This window comes from Varroa jacobsoni, unplaced genomic scaffold, assembly GCF_002532875.2.
Source record: "Varroa jacobsoni isolate VJ856 unplaced genomic scaffold, vjacob_1.0 scaffold_621, whole genome shotgun sequence".
In the NCBI taxonomy this organism is placed as follows: domain Eukaryota; kingdom Metazoa; phylum Arthropoda; class Arachnida; order Mesostigmata; family Varroidae; genus Varroa; species Varroa jacobsoni.
This window is the reverse complement of record NW_019213523.1, coordinates 269,396-288,868: the sequence shown is the minus strand read 5'-3', so window position 1 is coordinate 288,868 and position 19,473 is coordinate 269,396. Positions and strand designations below refer to the sequence as shown.

The window sequence follows — 19,473 nt, the reverse complement described above, 5'->3', positions numbered from 1 at the left end:
ATATAGTTTGTTTAAAAATGTATTTTATCTTGTCGTTAATTGATTATCATTCTAATTTAAATTTGCACAACATCATTCCTGTTCTACGGCGTGTTTATTCAATTTTTTAAAGTTTTTATTATTTTAAATATTATTTATATACGATGTGCCATATCGTCTCAGTAACATCTATATCTTAGTTGATGTTTTTTTTCGCAGGCCCTCAAGGAGTCGAACAACAAACTCCTACAAAAGAGGAATAAAGCTGGTCTACCATGAGTAATCACCAATCGAATGGCTAGAGAAAATGTATTTTTTCATTCGGGATTCTATATTGTATTTTACGATCTGCAACAATAATAGGCACCGTACAATACAACAACCGAACCAAGCAATTGAAACACAACGCAACGAGGATTAGCACATGAAGTATATTCGATGGCATTCGCTTAGAATGGGTATTATGGAAAATGGTACATCAGAGGGCGGAGTTTTGTTACTCCAACAGCGATTGTATTGTAGTAAAAAGCGCGATATTTATTATTGCCGTCGGATTCAAAACGAACTTAGAACTACACGCCGCAATCTATATATTCGGCAAATACTATCAACTATTATGCTACGTTATAAAAAACTTTTCAGATCCAAATTTAAATACAGATCTAACATCTTAAATTGACTAATAAACCAGAAAAAAAAGATTGTGCGTACCTAGTCGTGAAAACAGCTTTACTTTTATGGAGCTGCATTGTTTTACTACATTAATTATAATTCGGATACAAGTTGACGAAGTTATTCGTGTAAAATTACAATCAACGGTCGAATATTCCGTCTCAGCCGGTCATCAATTTAAGGACTCTGCAGTGGAGTGAGGGCAATGCCCGCAGAGACACAATTATCGAGGACCAAAATTAGCGTACATGAATGTGTCTGCCATGCAAACTAGCTACTCACAAAACTTTAAGGCTATATATGAATGACGCGAGTTATAAACAAAGTTTCACATTAAAAGCTTCTTGAAATTTGTGCTCAAAAGGTGTTCTTGACACACGTTGTCTACATTGATTTCAAAAAGAACTATTAAATTTAACGTCCGGTAGCCCATGAAGTCATGTGTTGATCTTGTTAATATCTTGCAATAAAGAACGCAACTCTAAATCAGAACGGAAAATCTGACATGTAACATGAAACGATAGCTTAACGCATCAGTCGTATAAAACATTAATAACGAAGCAAAACATTGTATACAACAAAGAATTCCGAGCCAATGTTGTTGTGGTTGCCGCCGTCACCAGTTTGCGTTGGAGGTACGAGTGCCAGACTGTGCAGTTTGTTAAAGCATACCAGCCAAAATAATGGAATGAGCAATGTACTATGTATCTGGCAAAATACTTAATACGTTAATGTTATAGGTAAACCGATAAGGATAATCTTGTACCTCTGAGTAGCAATTATTGATGTTTGTAGTAGGTTTTTCTATATCGTTGCGTGGCTGATTGAATGAAGTATGAAAAGGATTGATGTAGTACATGTTTAGCCAAGAACAGGTTGGTTGTCAAGAAGAGTCAGTAGTGTAATATATATTCGTAAATAAAGTGATATAATTAAATCTACGACTGAATGGATGTCGAGTGCTTTCCGTAAGCAGAACAAATGCATTTCATTTGTTTACAGTCAGCACATGATAAGATCCCGTGGTAAGCCATATTTATAATACATACATGTGCACGATAAAAGTTTGCCATCCAAACAACGGGTGCCATTTGGAAAAGTGTTGAATTTCTTTGTTATAACAACTTTCCTAAGACTATTTCAAAATATGCATACAGATAAAAGCAAGTTAATAAATTTGTTTGCTATCAATTCACCGCATGACTGTTTTCTTTCTACTTATTCAAAATGTATAAACTCAGATCCATGAAAGCGTTTGTAATAGCAACTTCATTAAGTATAAAAAAATCCTATCTTCTTAGTTATTACTGCAGGCCTAACAACGAGTGACGTTTTTTTGCATACTGTATTTCAAACAGATAAAAACCGGGTTTTTTTTGGTAGCGGTAAATTCTTTCTTAGACAATAAGACGTGGGATCCATTCCTTAATTACCAAGTTGATATACGAAACGTAATAAATCACCGTGAGATCCCATGGACCATAGATTATAGTACTTCTTCTCTGCTCTTAATTAGCCGCCACAAGGATCTTCTTCTATCTTGTTTTGCCTTCATAGTTTGATTACTAGGGTCAAAGCAAAGGCCTCTGAAGCCTCTATTAGACAGCTTAATTGCAGTATCTCGTACACGCTTTATTGCTTGATAACTGGGAAGTTGCACGCTACTTGGCAATGAATAAAATGGTCGATAAACATTAACCCAAATTACCCGTTTAGACCTAACATCTTTCGCGCTATTATCACTTCGCCAAAATTATATCTAAAAGAATGCGGAACATATTTGCATAGCAAACGAGAAGAACAGGCAATTTATTCAATAACCAGTGTTTATTATCATTACTATTATGTGGTTGGTTCTATCCGCCCTTACTCTTTCTTACCTTTCTACTGGACATCACAGATGCTTCAAATATACCTAGTTTATCTCGATGTAGATACCCGCCGGCTACAAGTCAGCAGATCTGGACGAGGACGTGTAATGTTACAGATAGATAACAATAATAATTTATGAAATAATTATATTAGAATCATTATTAATGGCTGTTTGGTAGCAAGTTCCACTAGGTTGGATGCAAAGAAACATTTGTATAGTCTGTCTGCCAACAACCAAGAGTCCCGCTTTGGCGAGAACAAACAATCGATGAAAATAAACCATCTTGTTACTTAAACAAAAGGCGTTCTTCTTAATCAACTACAAGATTGTGAATACTCGAACCAAGTCGTTAATTACTGAAAGAAATTCGTATTTGAAACCTTACTACTAGTGTACCCTAGCAGTACCTAAATGGCATTACTAGTACAAGAAGAGGCTCGCTATTCTCTGAGTTATGTTTGGCTCAAGGTAAGAACACAATATCCTATGGTGCATTCAAAACAGGTTAGCTGAGATACAACAGTGACAAGCATAGTCATACGCTTTAATAAAGAACTTCCTCTGTCGAAAGCTTCTCTTGTGCACTTGCAAAAAAATCAAACCATATATATGTTAACCCAAATGTACATGTGAAAACCAAAATTCTGTAAATTACAGTTCTCAAATAATCGAAGTCCATCTATGCATCCAGCGCCGTAGGTCATCAACATAAATGATGCCAACAAATAAAGTTGGAATAGATTAGTTTGCAATAATGAAGTTTTGGCTTATTTCAAATGTTTCCATGCCGTCCTCGTACAGTTATCAAGAAATTATGCGTCATTTATACTCGAGTGCTGTAACCCATAGTGATTCAAAAGCTAATAGATGATACCAAAAGGCGTTTACCGTATTGTCAAGCTAAACCCTAAAGTAGTTTTTTACCCCACGATTTATCTCTGAATTAATAAGAATATTTTAATCACTGTTAATCGGCGTTATCACGGTATTTTATATAAATTATTCTTTCTTTTGTTTACCCTCAGTGCTTATGCGCTGTTTTGTCGTTTATATCGCATGAATGCGAATCCTATCGTACAGAAGTATCAACCAGGTCCGCACAAGTAACAACAACAATAGCAACTTAGTGTAGGAATATTGCCTCCTCTCCATTTTAGTGATCCCGTTGATTTCTCGCGCATTTGACATGCGATTCGCTCATCAACTAATTGTATCGTTTAGACCTAGCATCTTTCGCGCTATTATCACTTCGCCAACTAAACAATAAAAGATTGTAGGGAACGAAGAATAGCTTGTACCACGTCATGTGGGCTCCATAAAATTGAAGTCTGGAAGAAAGGTAATGAATTAATTATAGGCGGCTGCTATGTTTCTGAAAAAACTGACGTAAATCTAACAACAAAAAAGCTTTGTAGTCATTCATTAAATGACAGTGCACACAGTGAAATAGATAATTACGGAAGTGACCCGTATACTACGTTTAAGCGATAATAGAATCGCATATTGAATACTTAGAAGAACATACGTAAGTCGATTAATTAAAATACTTGCGCTGGTATACGACAGCTGCGGATTTGTTTCAATCTGAGTCAAGCTCAATCCATTACTATAGAGATTTGTTAATACAGGTGAAGACGTTATTATGTTTCGCTCACTTGCGTTAATGTTTATCACGTTGACTTTCGACGAAAACTCTGTTCTTTTACAAGAATCCCTTATTATTTTTTACAATTTTGCCCCAGCCAACCGTAGTCCAATGATACTGACATTATCATAATTTTTTTAGCGAAAAGTAATAACATATTAATCCGCCGTTGTTGTGGACGCTCGGACGCTTGGCTCGTCCTTTAATGCCAGCCAAGTAAAGTAGAATCCATGATCCGACACCCAGTCTACTAGACAGACGGTTATCAAAGAGGAATGGAGAATGCTGTAGAAAAAATCGCAAGGTTACAATTTTAATATGGCAGAACAAATTCCATTTTTAGAAGCTTGTTGTCGGTAAGTCTGTCAATGGCCCAGTCGCCTTCTAACAGACATGTATATTATACCCCGCAGCCTGACTCAGCAGTATTTATATAAACAATATAGAAATCTGATTAAATAGAGAAGAACGTTGTAATTAACAACAATTAATTGTTCTGCTATAGGTTAACTAGTTAGTTATCACTAATGGGAAACCAATTTGTCTAGTGCTTCTTGTTTATTTATATGCGCTTCAATAAAAGGTGTCCTTTTCCTCTGTCATTATAGGGTCCCACGGGCTAAATAGTACTTAATTTCGTGCTACCACGACATTTTTGCTATTGTTTTCTGAAGTCAAGTTGGAGGAAAGCCATTATCATGTATGATATATCTTATCTTTTCTAGTAATCTTATTTTTCATCTCCGTAGACCCGTTGGTAATGGCTTCATTATCAAAGCTCCTCGTCATGAATTCTGAGTACAATTAGTCGTCGTAACAAGGAACAATGAATGTTGGCGATGCCCGCTTAAAAAATTCCTATATCTTTCCAATCTAGTCAACGTCCTCAGTAGAGATACTCAGTTCCTCGTCTTCGTCCATATCATCGCCTAGGCCAGCCATTAACTGGTTAATCATATTACCCAAAAATCCCCCACCAAACATTCCACTAGTTTCTCGTCCGTGCGAGGGCTGTTTTCCGAAGAATATCTGACCGATCTTTTCTAAATACAGCCGATAAGTTGGATCTCTATCGAGCGAACTTCGATACTTGTCACATAATAGCGTAAATATAGCCAGCTGGAAATCAGAGAAAACAATATCAAAGTTAGAGTGGAGTGTATAATATATCTATGTATGTATAAATATTCATATGAAAATGTTATGTCACCAATTTATATACTGAAGTCGCTTCCTCCCTGTGGCAGAACGAGATAGAGTAATGCTGACTTTTATGACGATCATACATAGGTTCGTTCCTGCCCCAATTCATGAATTCGCATATATAATAGTTGCCGCGTATTTGAGTCGACAATCGACTGCCATTATGTTAAAACGCTAATTCTGTATTGTTCAACATCAAACAATATTTTTCCACTGGTAAACACATATGATAATTCGATTAAACGAGGCACAACTTTCTAGACTACCAGCAAATATGAGTGTTAAAGGAATTCGTCAATCCATCCTCGGTTGACTGATATGCTCAATACCTTAGCTCGGCTTTCGACGGCGAGAAGTAAAAACCAGAGGAAGTTAAGTAGTGGTAACGCAAATGGAGGCGCGCCTTGAACAGCCGGGTGGCCACGCGTGTACACAAGGAATGCAACGGTGGCTGTTTGCTGATTCTGGAAACCAGAGAGATGAAGCTCGGTGAGCTTTTTTTTGGCTAGAACAAAAACTCGCGAAATAACAGCCTACCGCTTGATACTAGATAGCTTAATTAGACGGCAGGGTGTGATGCCAGGCCTAACTCACCTTTAAACACAAAAACTGAAGAACGGCTTGGGCAATGAAGAGATCCACTTCAGAGCGATATCCTCGGCTTGTATGGAACTCCACCAGCATTCGCGCGAAATTTGTCCCATCTAAATCCGAAGGTAAAGCATTTGTTACCTTCAGCATTTGAGCGACAGCTGAAGCGGAACTTTTTTGCTTATGATGAAAGAAACTTAAACATTTTTTGGGTTATAAAAGCAAGAAAAACTTCCATGCGTTTCGATAGGATAAAATACCTGGGCTACCGCTTGTTTGAGATTTTGAAAGCAAGTAGGTTTTTCAGAAAAATTTCAAGGACGTTTTGCGTTTATATATAGCTAACACTCCACTGGCATCGCAACGAGTTTTTTTAATATAATTACTCTCCAATGGCATTATCCAATTATTATTAATTATATATTATTATTAAATTGACCATAGTACCCGATCTACCTGTCGAATGTATAAAATGATATCGAGCATCGGAAAAATTTTTTTCCTGCCAAAAGTTAATTGCGAGGAGGCGATGTAGGTCTGGATGGCCAAATGAGCAGCCTTTTCGCGGAGTTGCCGATACTGAAGGCGAAGCTGCATTGATAACACTCAAAGATTCTGTATTTCTGTTTGATGATACCCGGTCGTTGCCCCGCATGGTCTCGAGCACCGTACCGGCTTCAGTTGGCGCCCAAGCTGACGAGTACTCGATGCACTTTACTAAAATGTTGTTAAAGGCAAACGATAATGTCAATTCCACATTCGAGCCGACTATTTAAAAAAAAGCCTTTTATGCTATATTTTTATTTAGTTGAAAACGGAAACATTATACGTTCAATACAAGGACAGAGAAATGCTTCGGTTAAATTCTGTAGTATTGTTTTTACTACAACAATTTTTCTATTATGTATACGGAGACTAACAACCAAAATTATAAACAAGCCATAAGTACACCGATCTAACTAATCTGAACAACCTGAAGTATTGATTCAAACTTTATATAAATAGGCAAATATAAATATTCGTGATATAAGTGTCCTACAAAAGTACTTCTTACCAGTAAAGGCCATTCTTTCCGGGCTATGTGCTTTCATCATGGAATGTAGTTTAGCAAGCCTCTGGATGACATCTGCGCTCGCGGGAATTTTACCTTTATTTAGAACCTATAATTTACAAATAATCCAAATAAGAAAATGTTAGGTTTACCGCTACGTCATGTATAACCATTCTGGTTAAGATTAAACATTTTTAGATTCTAATTCAAGATTTACCTCAACAAAAAGCGATGCAAGGTCAGCGCCCGAGTTCAGCTCTCCGTTGACAAGCAATTTTTCTGAACCTTCAAACATGACATCCGCACTTTGAGACCATTTCAGCTGCCGACTTAACCTGAAAATGAAAACATCTATGTTCCTATTACCCTGCTTAATTATTTGACGAAATATCACATGCACGATGTTAATAATATTATTCATCACGCGTGAACCCAAGACGTGACTAACAAAGATAAATCTTGTCTCTCGCGATAAATTCAATAATTCTTCACTTAAACAATAATATTCGACCATATATTTACATTAGCCTTTTAGATTTTTCTAAAGAGTGACAAAAATATCTTCATCTTCGTCTGATTGTAAATTCCGTTATACCAGAGATAGAATTTTGGTATAAATACACACAGTTTGGGAGCATACACTCTTCCTACTTTCTTGTAGATATAAACAACACGTTTTTCAATAATAGTTTATTAAAACAGAGCTTTACCTCCCACATTATTATGTATCAGTAGGCATAAAAATAGTGATATAAAATCTACGAAGCGAAAACTTATAATGAGTGAGCTAAATAGTTTGGAGTTCTTATTCGCCTAACGTGTTTCGGTTCAACATACGCACATACGCATACAAATGATATCTCTTCTGCAGTAAATTGCGATATATATAATTTTAGTACGTTACGAAATTTATAGTAAGTTGAATTTTATATATGGTTGTGAATTAAGTTAATGACACCGCCTTACTGAAGACAGCTATAAAAAGACAACAAGAAGGTTTGAAGAATGGAATAACTATAAAACTCACAGTAGACCCGCACACTGTTAGTCGTTGGTCTAAGAAATTAAAATTCACAATAACCTAAATGGCCGTTACCGTGGTTGCATAAAATTACAACTTGTGAGTGACTAGAAACAAGTTACTTTCATCAGTGTTATTATGTCATAATGTTGCCTATGACAGCTATAATGAACCGTCAGCCAACGGGTAAAAAATGGATCTCATCTCACCTGAAGTATAAGGTTCGATACATTTGATGAGCATGGTAGAAGTCACGGTCCTTTAAACATTGTTCCAATTTCACACGGACCCGCTCGAGGCCTTGCTCTCCGCGGGCCGCCATTTCACATGCACACAATTAGATAGAACGAGATTAGGCGTCCAGCTGTCCAGTGAATGGCACACTTTTGCTGATAAATCCACTCCCTTTTGAGTTTTGCCGTTTCTTCCGCAACAAGACAATAGCCGACTATCAACTCGCACACATCAGTCTTCAATTCTTCGTATTCGGATAAAAACATTCGACCAGAGCAGACGACAAGTGCAGTGGCGCAGACGTAACAGTCGTTTGTTTACGATGTCGCCTTGACTCGCTCCGCCATACTTGATTTACTCGGATTAGACATGGCGCCTTTTGCTTGAATCAACTGTACCGATTTCGCGTGTACTCGTTTGCGAGGGCAAACGGGATTCATATTATTCTCGTTGGTAACGGTGGTTAACCTGATAAGCGTTAGCATTTAATTGCACAGATACCTAACTGCAGTACCGGGCATAAAACTAAAAAAAAGTACTTCTTCGCATTTCGCGTATAGTCAACGACTAATATTTAATTGAATAGTGTAGAAGTGTCACGCATTTAAAAAACACATATCGTTCAACTACTTTGTGACACTTCCGAATATGAAGTACAAGAGAGGCTGGTCAAAGACTATTTATAACTAAAACTATTTGTAAGAGATAACCATATATATCACCAAATGATATATAAGAGATAACACTATTTTTAACTAAGTATTTTTAGAAAGATAACAATTTGGCGTCTAAAAAATCTATCATTGAGATAAGGTGTGAAACAGTGTTTTGAAATGATTATTCCGACTAAATAATGAACTAGGGGCGTTAACTAGAGTATTACTGGTAAATTCCTTGCCAAATTAATGATACTGCAGTGTGACTCTTTCCGTCTCTTTATTTTCAATCGAACCCGCACTATCATGGTATGTTGGCCCATTTATACAGCAATAAAAAATACCGCAAAAAGTCCAAAAAATGGGCAACCTGGTTCAATATATGGACCTGTCACGGTAATGAACCCTGGCTTATTAGATGACTCCTACTAAGAAAGGACCTTCGTGGAAAGGATAAAACTTCTTAATTTCTAAGATTTTTCCTCTCAGATATAATAGCAAATTTATTGTAGCAACTACCGTGATAAATTATTAGAGTATATTTTTCCAATGTAATGTTAATAAACTAAATATACTCCAACATATTTTACTAACATGTAGGTTCAAAGAGAGGTTTCGATTTAGTGTCTACCAAAATGCGAAGCTTTGGTCTTCTTATCTTTGTAAACATGTACGGATCAACTGCACTTTGGCTTGGTTAATCCTGGATAAAGCGAACTTTTCGGAGTAGTGAGGATATTAGAATTAGAAGGCCCTTATCTATCATGTGTGTGTGTTGAGAATTTTGAAATTATCTCGATTTCTTCATTTATTGCTATTTTAACTGATGCGTGCGTTTTTAACAGGTGAGCCTGAGTAGTGCGTTCAGCCCTCGGTGGTGCTGTGAAAACTAATTTCTGTTCAAACCCTAAAAACAAAGGGCGGTCTAGGTTCGAAACCGGGCGCAGATTCGATTCGTTTCGTGCTCGGAGCAAGCCTCTGAAGCCATGATTAACGGCAATGTAAAAAAAATAGTACTCAAAACAATTAGGGGTGAGGGTTCTGTAACATTGGTTAAGATTCGGTGCGATTTTGGATGCATCTCCCATAGAGTTTCTCACTGTGAAGTAATAAGCGAAAACATACCATTTTGTACTATTTATTTGGAAAGGTCGATATTAAGAATTCAGGTATATCTACCTTTGTATATATAAGATTCGGTCATATCCCATTGTGTCCAAAACTCGCACAAAAATTAGTGGCATCAAACAATTATTTTTGTTAAACCATATGATACTTCCAGATGTGTTAGGGTTTATAGAAGAAAATCATATTATTTTTTATATTTTCCCAGACATATTAGTTTCACTGTAGTAAATTGCCATCCGACGAAGTAACAGATAAAAGTACTAGAACTCATGAACAGACCTTCATTTACGGGTACGGTAATTTGGGGTTAACTTGCCAATCTCAATCAATTGCCAAGTAAATATGGACTTACTTTATAGATAATATCAGCTTACAATTCCTGTTTTCTGAGAGATTTAAGGTTACCGTTTTAAGTTCATTTTGCTGTTCTGTGGGCTTTGCGTAACATCTTTGTTAGCCTTATTTCGTTCGAGCCGTGTCGATACCGTTGACTGAATCCATCCTACGCCTTCTGAGCCTAAGTTATAATAAATTTAAAAATACCTCCCTTTAGAGGCTAATTAAGTATTCTTGTACTTATATTGCAAATATAATCGCAAGCTTTTTGCAATCGGAGCAATGCTGTATTTATTTTAGTCCCTTTACACTTCGCACACAATTTTTGGGTCGGCCGATATATGATTTGACAACTGATGAGCAGTCGAGGCCGAAAGCAGGAGTTCATCCTTGCTGTACTTAACCCTCATCCTGTATCCTATCTCATAAGTGTCTGTAAGGGTCATAAGTGTTGAGCAAACCCTGAATATGCTTTTATTCTGCTGTGACTATTTTTCAAGATATGAGCATCATCTTAAAAAACCCCAGCGATTCGTTTCTGTGAGCCTAATCGGTATATTACTGTAGATGGTCACGTTATTTAGCCTGAGTCTCTGTTGTAAAGCCGTAATAATAAAAGTACGTAGAAGACATAGCCTGAACTTCTGTTATTCATTGTGCTATAACGACCCTACAGATTAATTTTTACACGGTATTTTTATTAAATATTAAAGTCGAGCTTAGTTATTTTCTTACATGTCCCTGGCGGATAAGGTTTCTGTAGTCGCGCCTTTCTATTTAAAAACTATTTTTAACTGAATAAATGTGTTAATTTATTAAATAAAATTAATTCATTTTTTTATCGGCTTGTCTGCATGATCTTATGTGGTTGAATACTCAAGTTCAACTGCAGATAAAATAAAGGTGAAGAACTTTATTTAATCCTACACCTTTCTTAAATTAATCTTGTTTATAGGGGTACGTTTAACCGAGAAGGAATTTTAAAAAGTGATTAGCTAAGTTAATAACAACATTGTTCAAGGCGATTTGTCAACAGTATCTGAAATAACCTTAGATTCCGTGCCCAATCGAAACATGCATTGATGTTCTAAGAAAAAGTAAGTAATATTATTAAAAATCTGCTATAAATAAAAGCCACAGGTAAATTTTTTTAAAATATTGCTCAAAATGGTGTGACAACTAAACACTATTCATGTTCGGAAGACGAGGATTTAAATTTGTTTAAGCGCATAGTCTTTTATTCAATGGTTCCCCCTATTCTCTGTTTTGACGCTGTTTGGAGAAACAGAGAGACACATAAACAATTGTTCGAGAAATGGCATTAAGCAAATGAAGAAGCGTAACTGAATGTCAGTGGTGTCTATAATGTATGTATTATATTGGGATCAGTTGCTATTATCTGGCAACATTTGAGAACTTACCGTTAAACCACCTCTATGGATAGGAGAATATATAGACACTGTAATGTATGCATTGGGACATTTAAAAAAAAAGCGTTCCTGTATTTTATATGTGAGTACGAGCGTACATATAATAACATGGTGTCACTAGCGATCGCAAAATGTGTTACAACGTCATTATTATCTAGCCACTTTTTTGCATTACTCCACCGTTACACTGTCATTTCAGTTAATTGTCTTGCAAGTATACATAACTTAGATTTCTTATAGCCATCGCTATAACATCGCTACTACGGCCTTATAGACCATAAGTGTTCTTCGTGTCCTATTAAATGATGAAGAAACCAACAGCTAGGACTACTGGGGCAAATATAAGAAAAGTAACTAGTTATAGAATATTCATTTACTAATAAAGCGTAGGCTTTAACTTACAATCACAAACGACTGTGTGACGAAGGCAAGATCTCCATTTCACTTTCGGATTTTTAAAGCATTTTTAGACTTTTTGAGAGTTGGCAGAATATCAAACTCTGATCAAAATGAGAACAGAGGGTAAAATGTGCTATATTATGCCAAAACAAACAAAGTAAATAAATTCGTTAATTAACGTTTTTTCCCTCCCCCAGGTTCATTACTGCTACGCTGAAAGTGCGTTACCAGTACGTTAACTAAACCTATTTTGTGCGGCACGATGTTTCGTAAGGTAAGGGGCATAATATTGAGCTCATAACACATGAAAAGCTAGAAAGGTTTTATATATACAAAGAGAGAGCACTGTATCAGCGTCCGCAAAATATTGGTAAAAAACCATCAGCTTGATCAAAAAAAAAACGGAAATATCTATATAGAGGTAGGCACGAATCAAGGCGAGTTCAAATGATTTTTATCAAATGACAAATTGCCCGAAATCGATGGCTAAATTTCGAAATGTACGTCTTTTCTTAGCCATTTCGAATCGAAAAATGTTCCTAAAACAATTGTCTTGTAATTTCTAATGATTTAATAGAATTTTGAAATGGAACAGAAATAATGTGTTCGCAGAAGCCAAGATTGAGGTTGGGGATCACTGTCATGTGATACGAGCTGCGGTACGAACACCAAATATTATTGTCGTTGACAAACTCGACGACAACAAAAGACAATGAAAGAATATTACCTTAGAAGTAGGTAATTTGAATTGACGATAGATTACCTAAGCAGGCACACATTTACGAAGGTCAAAGGAGAAAGAATCTGCCTAGCATGAATACAAAGAGTCAGCTTTATCCAGTTATTAGACAACAATGTTGTCTTACTCCAGCGGCGGTTAATGGCAAAAGGGGTTAAGACATTTGCCTTTAATTAAGAATATATTTAATTATTGATAGCAATATTGAAATTAGAATTTCTACCGACGCCTCGTGAAATGGCTTGTAAGATCCTCTGACTACCTAGGAACTTAACCCGTGTAAGTCTCAATAAAGGCTAAATCTTTTCCAGGTGACAACAAGGCATATATTTTTTAAATAATCAAGCGCTATTATTGAACTTATATGTTCTATATAGGAACGATTACAAAAAATAATACATACCATGATGCGTTTGGCGTCTTTAATTATTAAAGGATTAACATATCATTTTCAGGTGGCCATTTTTGAGCAAACTACTAAGATGTCGCTCTAAAGACACGTACTCTCAGGACGTTCCGTCAAAGGATTTGTATTGACCTTTTTCCCTTCCCTAAGAAAAACAGTTGCGTGTTGCATGTATAGTGCGTTAACCCGTGTGATGAAATCGGAGAAATTTCCATGTCCTTTCTATAAAGCGCTGATCAAATCATAGCGTCTGATCAAATCATGGCGTATTAAAATTCGCTATCAAAACATAAATTAATTTTATTTTTTTCCGCGTTTCTTGTGTAATTACTCAATAAATTGTTTATAATCTCTCGCTATTTATTTCTCAATTGAGTCTTTTCTGCTTTTTGTTTGAACAGAAGCATGAACGAGCCAAGCCCGTAAGGATTTAATGCACATCCTATGTGTTTCCTAGATACAGGAACTAGTGCGTTTTAGCTGCACCATTTGCTTGCATCACAGCATACTTGGCTGTGTTGCTTTTTCTATACGGCCCCTTACTGCACTGAGTGGATCTGACATTGCCTATATTCCTAACGAACGGACCTTTTTAAAGAGAAAATATAAAAAAAAATATCAAATAAAATAAGGGAATATTTTTTAGCTACAACTTCACAAATGGTATCCTGAAGCGTACAGCTCTAAAAAACCATTGTACACCAAAGCGCATATTAAAGACTACATTGATTTGCTGCTTACGCAATTTCACATCACGGCTTGCAAAAACATTTTATATATCCGTGACGATCTGTCATGAATAGGAAACGACGAAACCTGCCATCGATTTAACTATTCTAAACCTGAGAGAGGTATTTGCTGGTTGCCCTTGGAAACTGTAATCTCCTTTGAAGTTAGTGGCTTTGCAGATTCTGATTTGAAGCAATTCCCTACGTCCTTTTCATCCATACTGAGTCCAATTAAACGTATTACTCTGCATAAGACTACAACTAGCTGGTGAATTGATTTTCTGCTTAGCTAGAACTAACAGTTTGCTGAGGTGACCAATATTCAACGATAAAGAATCTGTCCTGCCTAAGTGCTACACAAGGTAGGTCTGTCTTCATAACTAACAAGTGACATCTGCACGCCCCTATAAGCGCGCTTAGTAAAGCAAACAGGCTAACCTTTTTTGTTGCACTATTCTGTTTTGCCCTATTGTATACAAGCATTACATAGGAAAGTAACCGCCAAAGAAAGGCCAAGCTTTTTGTTGACGCTGTTATCATGCATTGTTGGGCCATTTCGGCAAAACTCACAAAGTATGTATGATATATCATATAGATATATATGATAACCACAATTATTCTTAAATTCAATTTTACGCCCATTGTACATAGTTCGAAAAAAACAGCCTTTTAATATGAACTGTTCACATATTATCAACAGTTGTTGAAGAAATTTTGAAGATTTGGTTAATTCAAATAGTCTCAGCTTTAGTAATGCAAATAGATCGATAGATTAAATAGATAAAAAAAAATCAGCTTCGCGAATCTATCGCACAGGAGCGCGACGGATGGACAAATAGGCACAGTATTTTAGAGTAAGGATAGATTTAAAAACAATAACGATTTGTTTTTAAGGAGATGAAATCTCCAATTACGTCACGTGTTTAGATTTTGTAGTAAGGAAAATGATTGCCGTACCCGATAATATTAACATTTTCAAGTCTTTCTTTCAAGACTTTCTTGTTTTTTGTTGGTTACGAATGGAACAGGTTTTCAGATTATAGCAAAATTCTTCTTCACAGTCAACACTTGGTTATACTACGACAAACTTAAATATTCACGCAATATCTAGTTAATCAGTCATGACTAAGACAGACATACTACAACTCAACGCTCCAAGTCTTGCGGACAACAAACGGCTTCTCCTGTATAAGAAAGCTCTTTGAATTCTCTTTTCTGCTGATTTTCTATAATCGACGACCTTACAAGCTTACGTACTCTTTTCTGAGAGACCAAAGCAGGTAGGTTCATAATGTTGAACTTCCTGGTTAAGGCAAATTTGCTGAAGTTTGTTCTTCAAGGATCCGATAATCTGGATAGCGCGTATTGTCGACGTCCAAACAGCCTCTTCGATATCGGCTGTCCTTGCAATACACGGTTATAATAAAGTTCACCCAATTAATAGCGATCTAATTCTCAGAAGTAGCCCACTGTCACGGTTAGTGAGCTCATGTGTTGTTTATTAAATATTACATTTGCGATGGTATATCTAAATTCATGGCGAAGTTATATTGAAGACTCGACAAGCTGAGACAAGTTACTACTGAGTATCAAGAAAAAATAAGACCTGGAATAGGCAATCAACATCGTAACCACCAACTCATTATAACTCATAGAATGATGCACTTAATAATTCTCAATTAGTGATTTCCTTAATGTTGAGCAGAAAGATGGACGAAGAACAGAACAAACATTGTGAAGACTTATACAGATAAGGGTGTCTCAACTAGACTACCTTTTAGTTAGGCGTCTTTTTATATTCATTTTTGCGCGAATAATTTTAGTGACTCATGCAAAAGTAAAACTATGGAGATGAACATTTTCTTAATGAACATAAATCTAGATGAAACGCCTCATTACTAATGTACTAATAGTAAATTCATAGCGTAATTAAGATCTGTATTTATTTACGAAATTTTGGCTTGTTTTTTACTTATCTACAAATTCCTTGGTCTTTGTTTTAACGTGGTATCAATCGGCAGCACCTTATCTTAACAATCAAAGGCTGAATAATTTGATAATCACGGTCATTGGGCACACCTTCAGTATCGAAATATCACGCAAATTTAAAAGAAGCCAGAAATGACAATTTTAAATACGTTTACATTCATAGATGGAGCAGCCTAAATAGAAGTTTTAAGTGGCAGAGAAATTTAAGAAGGATCATTAAAGAGATATGTACATACTACTCTATTAGAACAATGGTTTTCATAGCGTATATTTTGTTGTCAACTTTTAGCGGGCCGAAGTTTGCAAAATAAGGAAACATGGATTGAAGTGATGTTCAGTTGTCAATCAATCGGCATAAGAACAATCTGTCGCTCTTAAAAATAGCCACGATGTTTTTATTCTGAAACAAATATTTAAATAGTATACAATAGTGGATGTCCCCCTACTATCGAACTGGCTTGTGACGGAATTTCGAATGTAGAGGACCTTCCGATTAACGTAGAACTTGTCGCATATACTGACCATCTCCCAACTGCCATGACGTTTAGAACACTACATTATCTAAGACAGGCCAAATAACACCCTTGCCAAAATTGCTTTACAGATTAACTACAAGGATCTGGCGGTGTATCCATTCAAAAGCAAAGCCATTCTCCTAATAAGCAAGGAAAAAGCCGCAATATTGTCCTATTTTTTAACGCAGAGCACAAATATGTAGTTCACATTGCCAGATACCTTGGAGTAATGCTGGGCAAAGGAGTCAGAGACATGGATCACGTCAGCTAAATGAATGCCAAACATCTGCGACCGCTTTAGTACTCGCAGACACCGTTCCGTAGGCCTTTATGGTAACCTAAAAGTCGACGATCAAAGAGAGAAGGAAGCCTCCACGATGGTTCAATGGAAAAATGGAACAAGATCTTAAGCGGACACCCATCTGCGACGGTAAGAAGTATCATCCCTTTTATCACCATAAGGACTGACAGCCCAGAGGGCCATAGGACAGAAACATTTTAAAACTTGCCTGCATCGCGAATAGACTGCACCGTTTTCTTTTTGCATGCACTGTGACCGTGGCGAAAAGAACTACCTTACGCACACGCTAGCACACTGGCTGGCGTTAGGCGCTGTTAGCAGATTTATCAATAAGAAAGTGCAGCAGGAGTTCAGGGAATTTTCAGTTCATAGCGGGCACGAGAACAATGGGAACTACTACTAAAGAATTCCTAAAAAGAAGATTAAGGTAAAAAACTAACGGCTAATCAGACCTGTTAGAACGGGGGTAGTTAAAGACGTAACAAATATCCCGGGTTCACAGAGAGCATATCAAATGCAGGCTCGTCTCGCGAAGTAGGGAACTGGACTAAGAAAATCCCGATCCACTAGTCTGATGGTTCCAGCCGTTACCTCTAGTACTATATTAATACAAATAAATGACGATTCAGAACGGTTTCAAGTGAAAAATAAGAGGAATTGTAAACTACAGTATAATGGCATCGGCAAAAACAAGTGTGACCGCAAGCATCGAGTTCTAGAATTGGCTTGCATGTTCAGTGATGCTGTCCAATCGTATATAAAGCCCCTTAAAAAATAAACGTCGCTCTCATATTATCAAAAGCTGAACGCTCTCCAAGGCAGTGGAAAGCGCCGTCCTTTTTTCTTAACATACGCCTATGTTGTCATAGTCAGTTTTCTCACTAGACACAGTTCTAAATAATGTGATATGTTTTTTGTATTTTCCTGACGATGTTCTCATTCCAATGAGCCAAAAGCGAATTTACAAGGACGATTCCTATATCGTCTGTCCCCTCTGGGCACTATAGGTATTGCTAGCCAAGTCTTAGGCAATAGTTGATGTCTGCGGACTCAATAAGGCAGTCGGAGTAACCTCAGGCTAACTGAAAATGTTTTCCTGCCAAATGACACGATATCGTGGCGCTTTAGAGGTACAGGCCAACGCCTGTTTTAAAAGTTTATATCGGATACATTTTGCAAGCTTGCAGAATGAAAGTTTGGCTATATAAAAAGATCCTAGATCCATAGTAAATGTGGATAGGTGAAAATTACACACACCAGCTAAACAACTGAGTTTGAATCAATGTAATTTCTACCCTCATTTAGAAAAGGGCCTTCATGGCGTGCATAAAGCTAGTGAAGATCCTTAGAACTTTCTAGGTCTTTACAGGGCGGAAATGGCAGAGCTAGCAATTTCACGGTTCACTTTCATTATGACCTAATGTGTCTGGTAACGGCGACATTCGCAATCAGTTGTAACGCGACGATGACGTTGTGATAAGCGCTTTGTGTCTCTTGGGATGGTTTTTAGTGACGCAAACGATCTAACAATAAAGATGATTTCATTTGCTGCTGCAGAACAAACTAGCGAAACGAATCCTGTCATTATAAGAGGGAAGTGCCTGCGAAAAAAAACTTACGAGAGATAACATTTCGTTTGGAGTTAACGTAATTTTGTTTAATTAGTTCTCACTGTAACAGCGTTTAAACTTACCTTTACTCTGCAGCCACAGTTTACATATATAGATAACCACAGGCAGAACGACGCTGGATTATATCAAGTCGGAAGTATGAATGGTGTCACTTCAAGCTCAAAAAGAAAAGTGTTTTTCTTTAGCCGCCCCCAGGCTTCGTGACAAAGTACATGGATGCCTCAAGGATATTTCTCGCATCTGTGATAGTCCGTATAGTGGTTAGAGCAACGTCTAGCTTGTTTCTATTTTTACTACGGAAGCCTGTATATCATTAATTGAATTCCACGTAGATTTCCGTCTTTTAAGAGCGTTTCAACTAGGGCTAAAGAGTTTCATTCTGTTTATTCATAATGCAAACATGTATGCTTATTATATACGTCTTAATGAGCAGTAGACCTTTTATGACTAATGATTTTTCATACTGCTACAAATGGTAAATTTTTGAGTATTACGGGCACACTTCGGCGTTTACTAAAACATTTTCGTTAAATTGTACGTTGTATAAAGTGGAATTCGATGTAATTTTTTTTTATTTATTTATTTATCTATTACGCATAATAGTATAAAACCTGTATACACATTTCTAGCTACCTACATATCGCCATGTGCTATACCATAATTTCGTACCTTGTAATTTTAACTTGATCTGTCCATATACACGCCCAGGTTTGGCCTATTCCTCATTTATTTTGCTTGGTTGACTCATTCCAACTCTACTAAACACATGCATGCATCAAAATATTGCCAACCGCCAAAAAGCGAAAAAAAAATCGTTAAAAATTTCTGAAAAATATAGAAAAAAATAGGTGTTGCCATTTTCAGAGAGTTTTTCGACGCTCTACGTGTTTGCCTTCAAGAGGCCATAAGGAACCTGAGGATATCCGTTTCATCGACTTCGCTCGTC

General features: G+C 36.7%; 2 protein-coding genes and 2 long non-coding RNA genes across 6 annotated transcripts in view; 3 read left to right on the top strand and 1 right to left on the bottom strand.

Moving 5' to 3' along the window:
- MAPk-Ak2 (MAP kinase-activated protein kinase 2) overlaps positions 1–1,846 on the top strand; it is a 36,829-nt gene extending 34,983 nt beyond the window's left edge. For all 3 annotated transcript variants that reach the window (XM_022835930.2, XM_022835931.2, XM_022835929.2), the window contains exon 8: positions 199–1,846. In XM_022835930.2, the coding sequence (XP_022691665.1) occupies positions 199–258 (60 nt within the window). In that variant the 3' untranslated portion in view covers positions 259–1,846. The remainder of the gene's footprint in view (positions 1–198) is intronic.
- A 584-nt stretch (positions 1,847–2,430) lies between these two features.
- LOC111261996 (Golgi to ER traffic protein 4 homolog) lies at positions 2,431–8,567 on the bottom strand. Its single transcript, XM_022835927.2, has 7 exons — positions 8,245–8,567; positions 7,232–7,349; positions 7,018–7,123; positions 6,420–6,680; positions 5,967–6,076; positions 5,702–5,836; positions 2,431–5,288 (listed from the first exon to the last, which is right to left on the bottom strand). The coding sequence occupies exons 1-7, from the start codon at positions 8,355–8,357 to the stop codon at positions 5,043–5,045; spliced, it is 1,089 nt and encodes a 362-aa protein (XP_022691662.1). The 5' UTR covers positions 8,358–8,567; the 3' UTR covers positions 2,431–5,042.
- Positions 8,568–9,569: 1,002 nt separating this feature from the next.
- On the top strand, positions 9,570–13,726 carry LOC111261979 (uncharacterized). Its single transcript, XR_002681309.2, has 3 exons — positions 9,570–9,770; positions 12,416–12,492; positions 13,413–13,726. It is a non-coding gene; the product is annotated as an uncharacterized LOC111261979 (long non-coding RNA).
- A 445-nt stretch (positions 13,727–14,171) lies between these two features.
- Positions 14,172–17,697, top strand: LOC111261991 (uncharacterized). Its single transcript, XR_002681321.2, has 2 exons — positions 14,172–14,453; positions 16,685–17,697. It is a non-coding gene; the product is annotated as an uncharacterized LOC111261991 (long non-coding RNA).
- The last annotated feature ends 1,776 nt before the right edge of the window (positions 17,698–19,473 follow it).

Excerpts from the sequence above, each read along its gene's own strand:
- LOC111261996 (XM_022835927.2), bottom strand. The coding sequence starts at position 8,357 with ATGGCGGCCCGCGGAGAGCAAGGCCTCGAGCGGGTCCGTGTGAAATTG. Across the intron at positions 6,681-7,017 it reads GGAAAGAATGGCCTTTACTG|TAAAGTGCATCGAGTACTCG; the intron begins GTAAGAAGTACT and ends ACAACATTTTAG. Across the intron at positions 5,289-5,701 it reads CCGTCGAAAGCCGAGCTAAG|CTGGCTATATTTACGCTATT; the intron begins GTATTGAGCATA and ends TCTGATTTCCAG.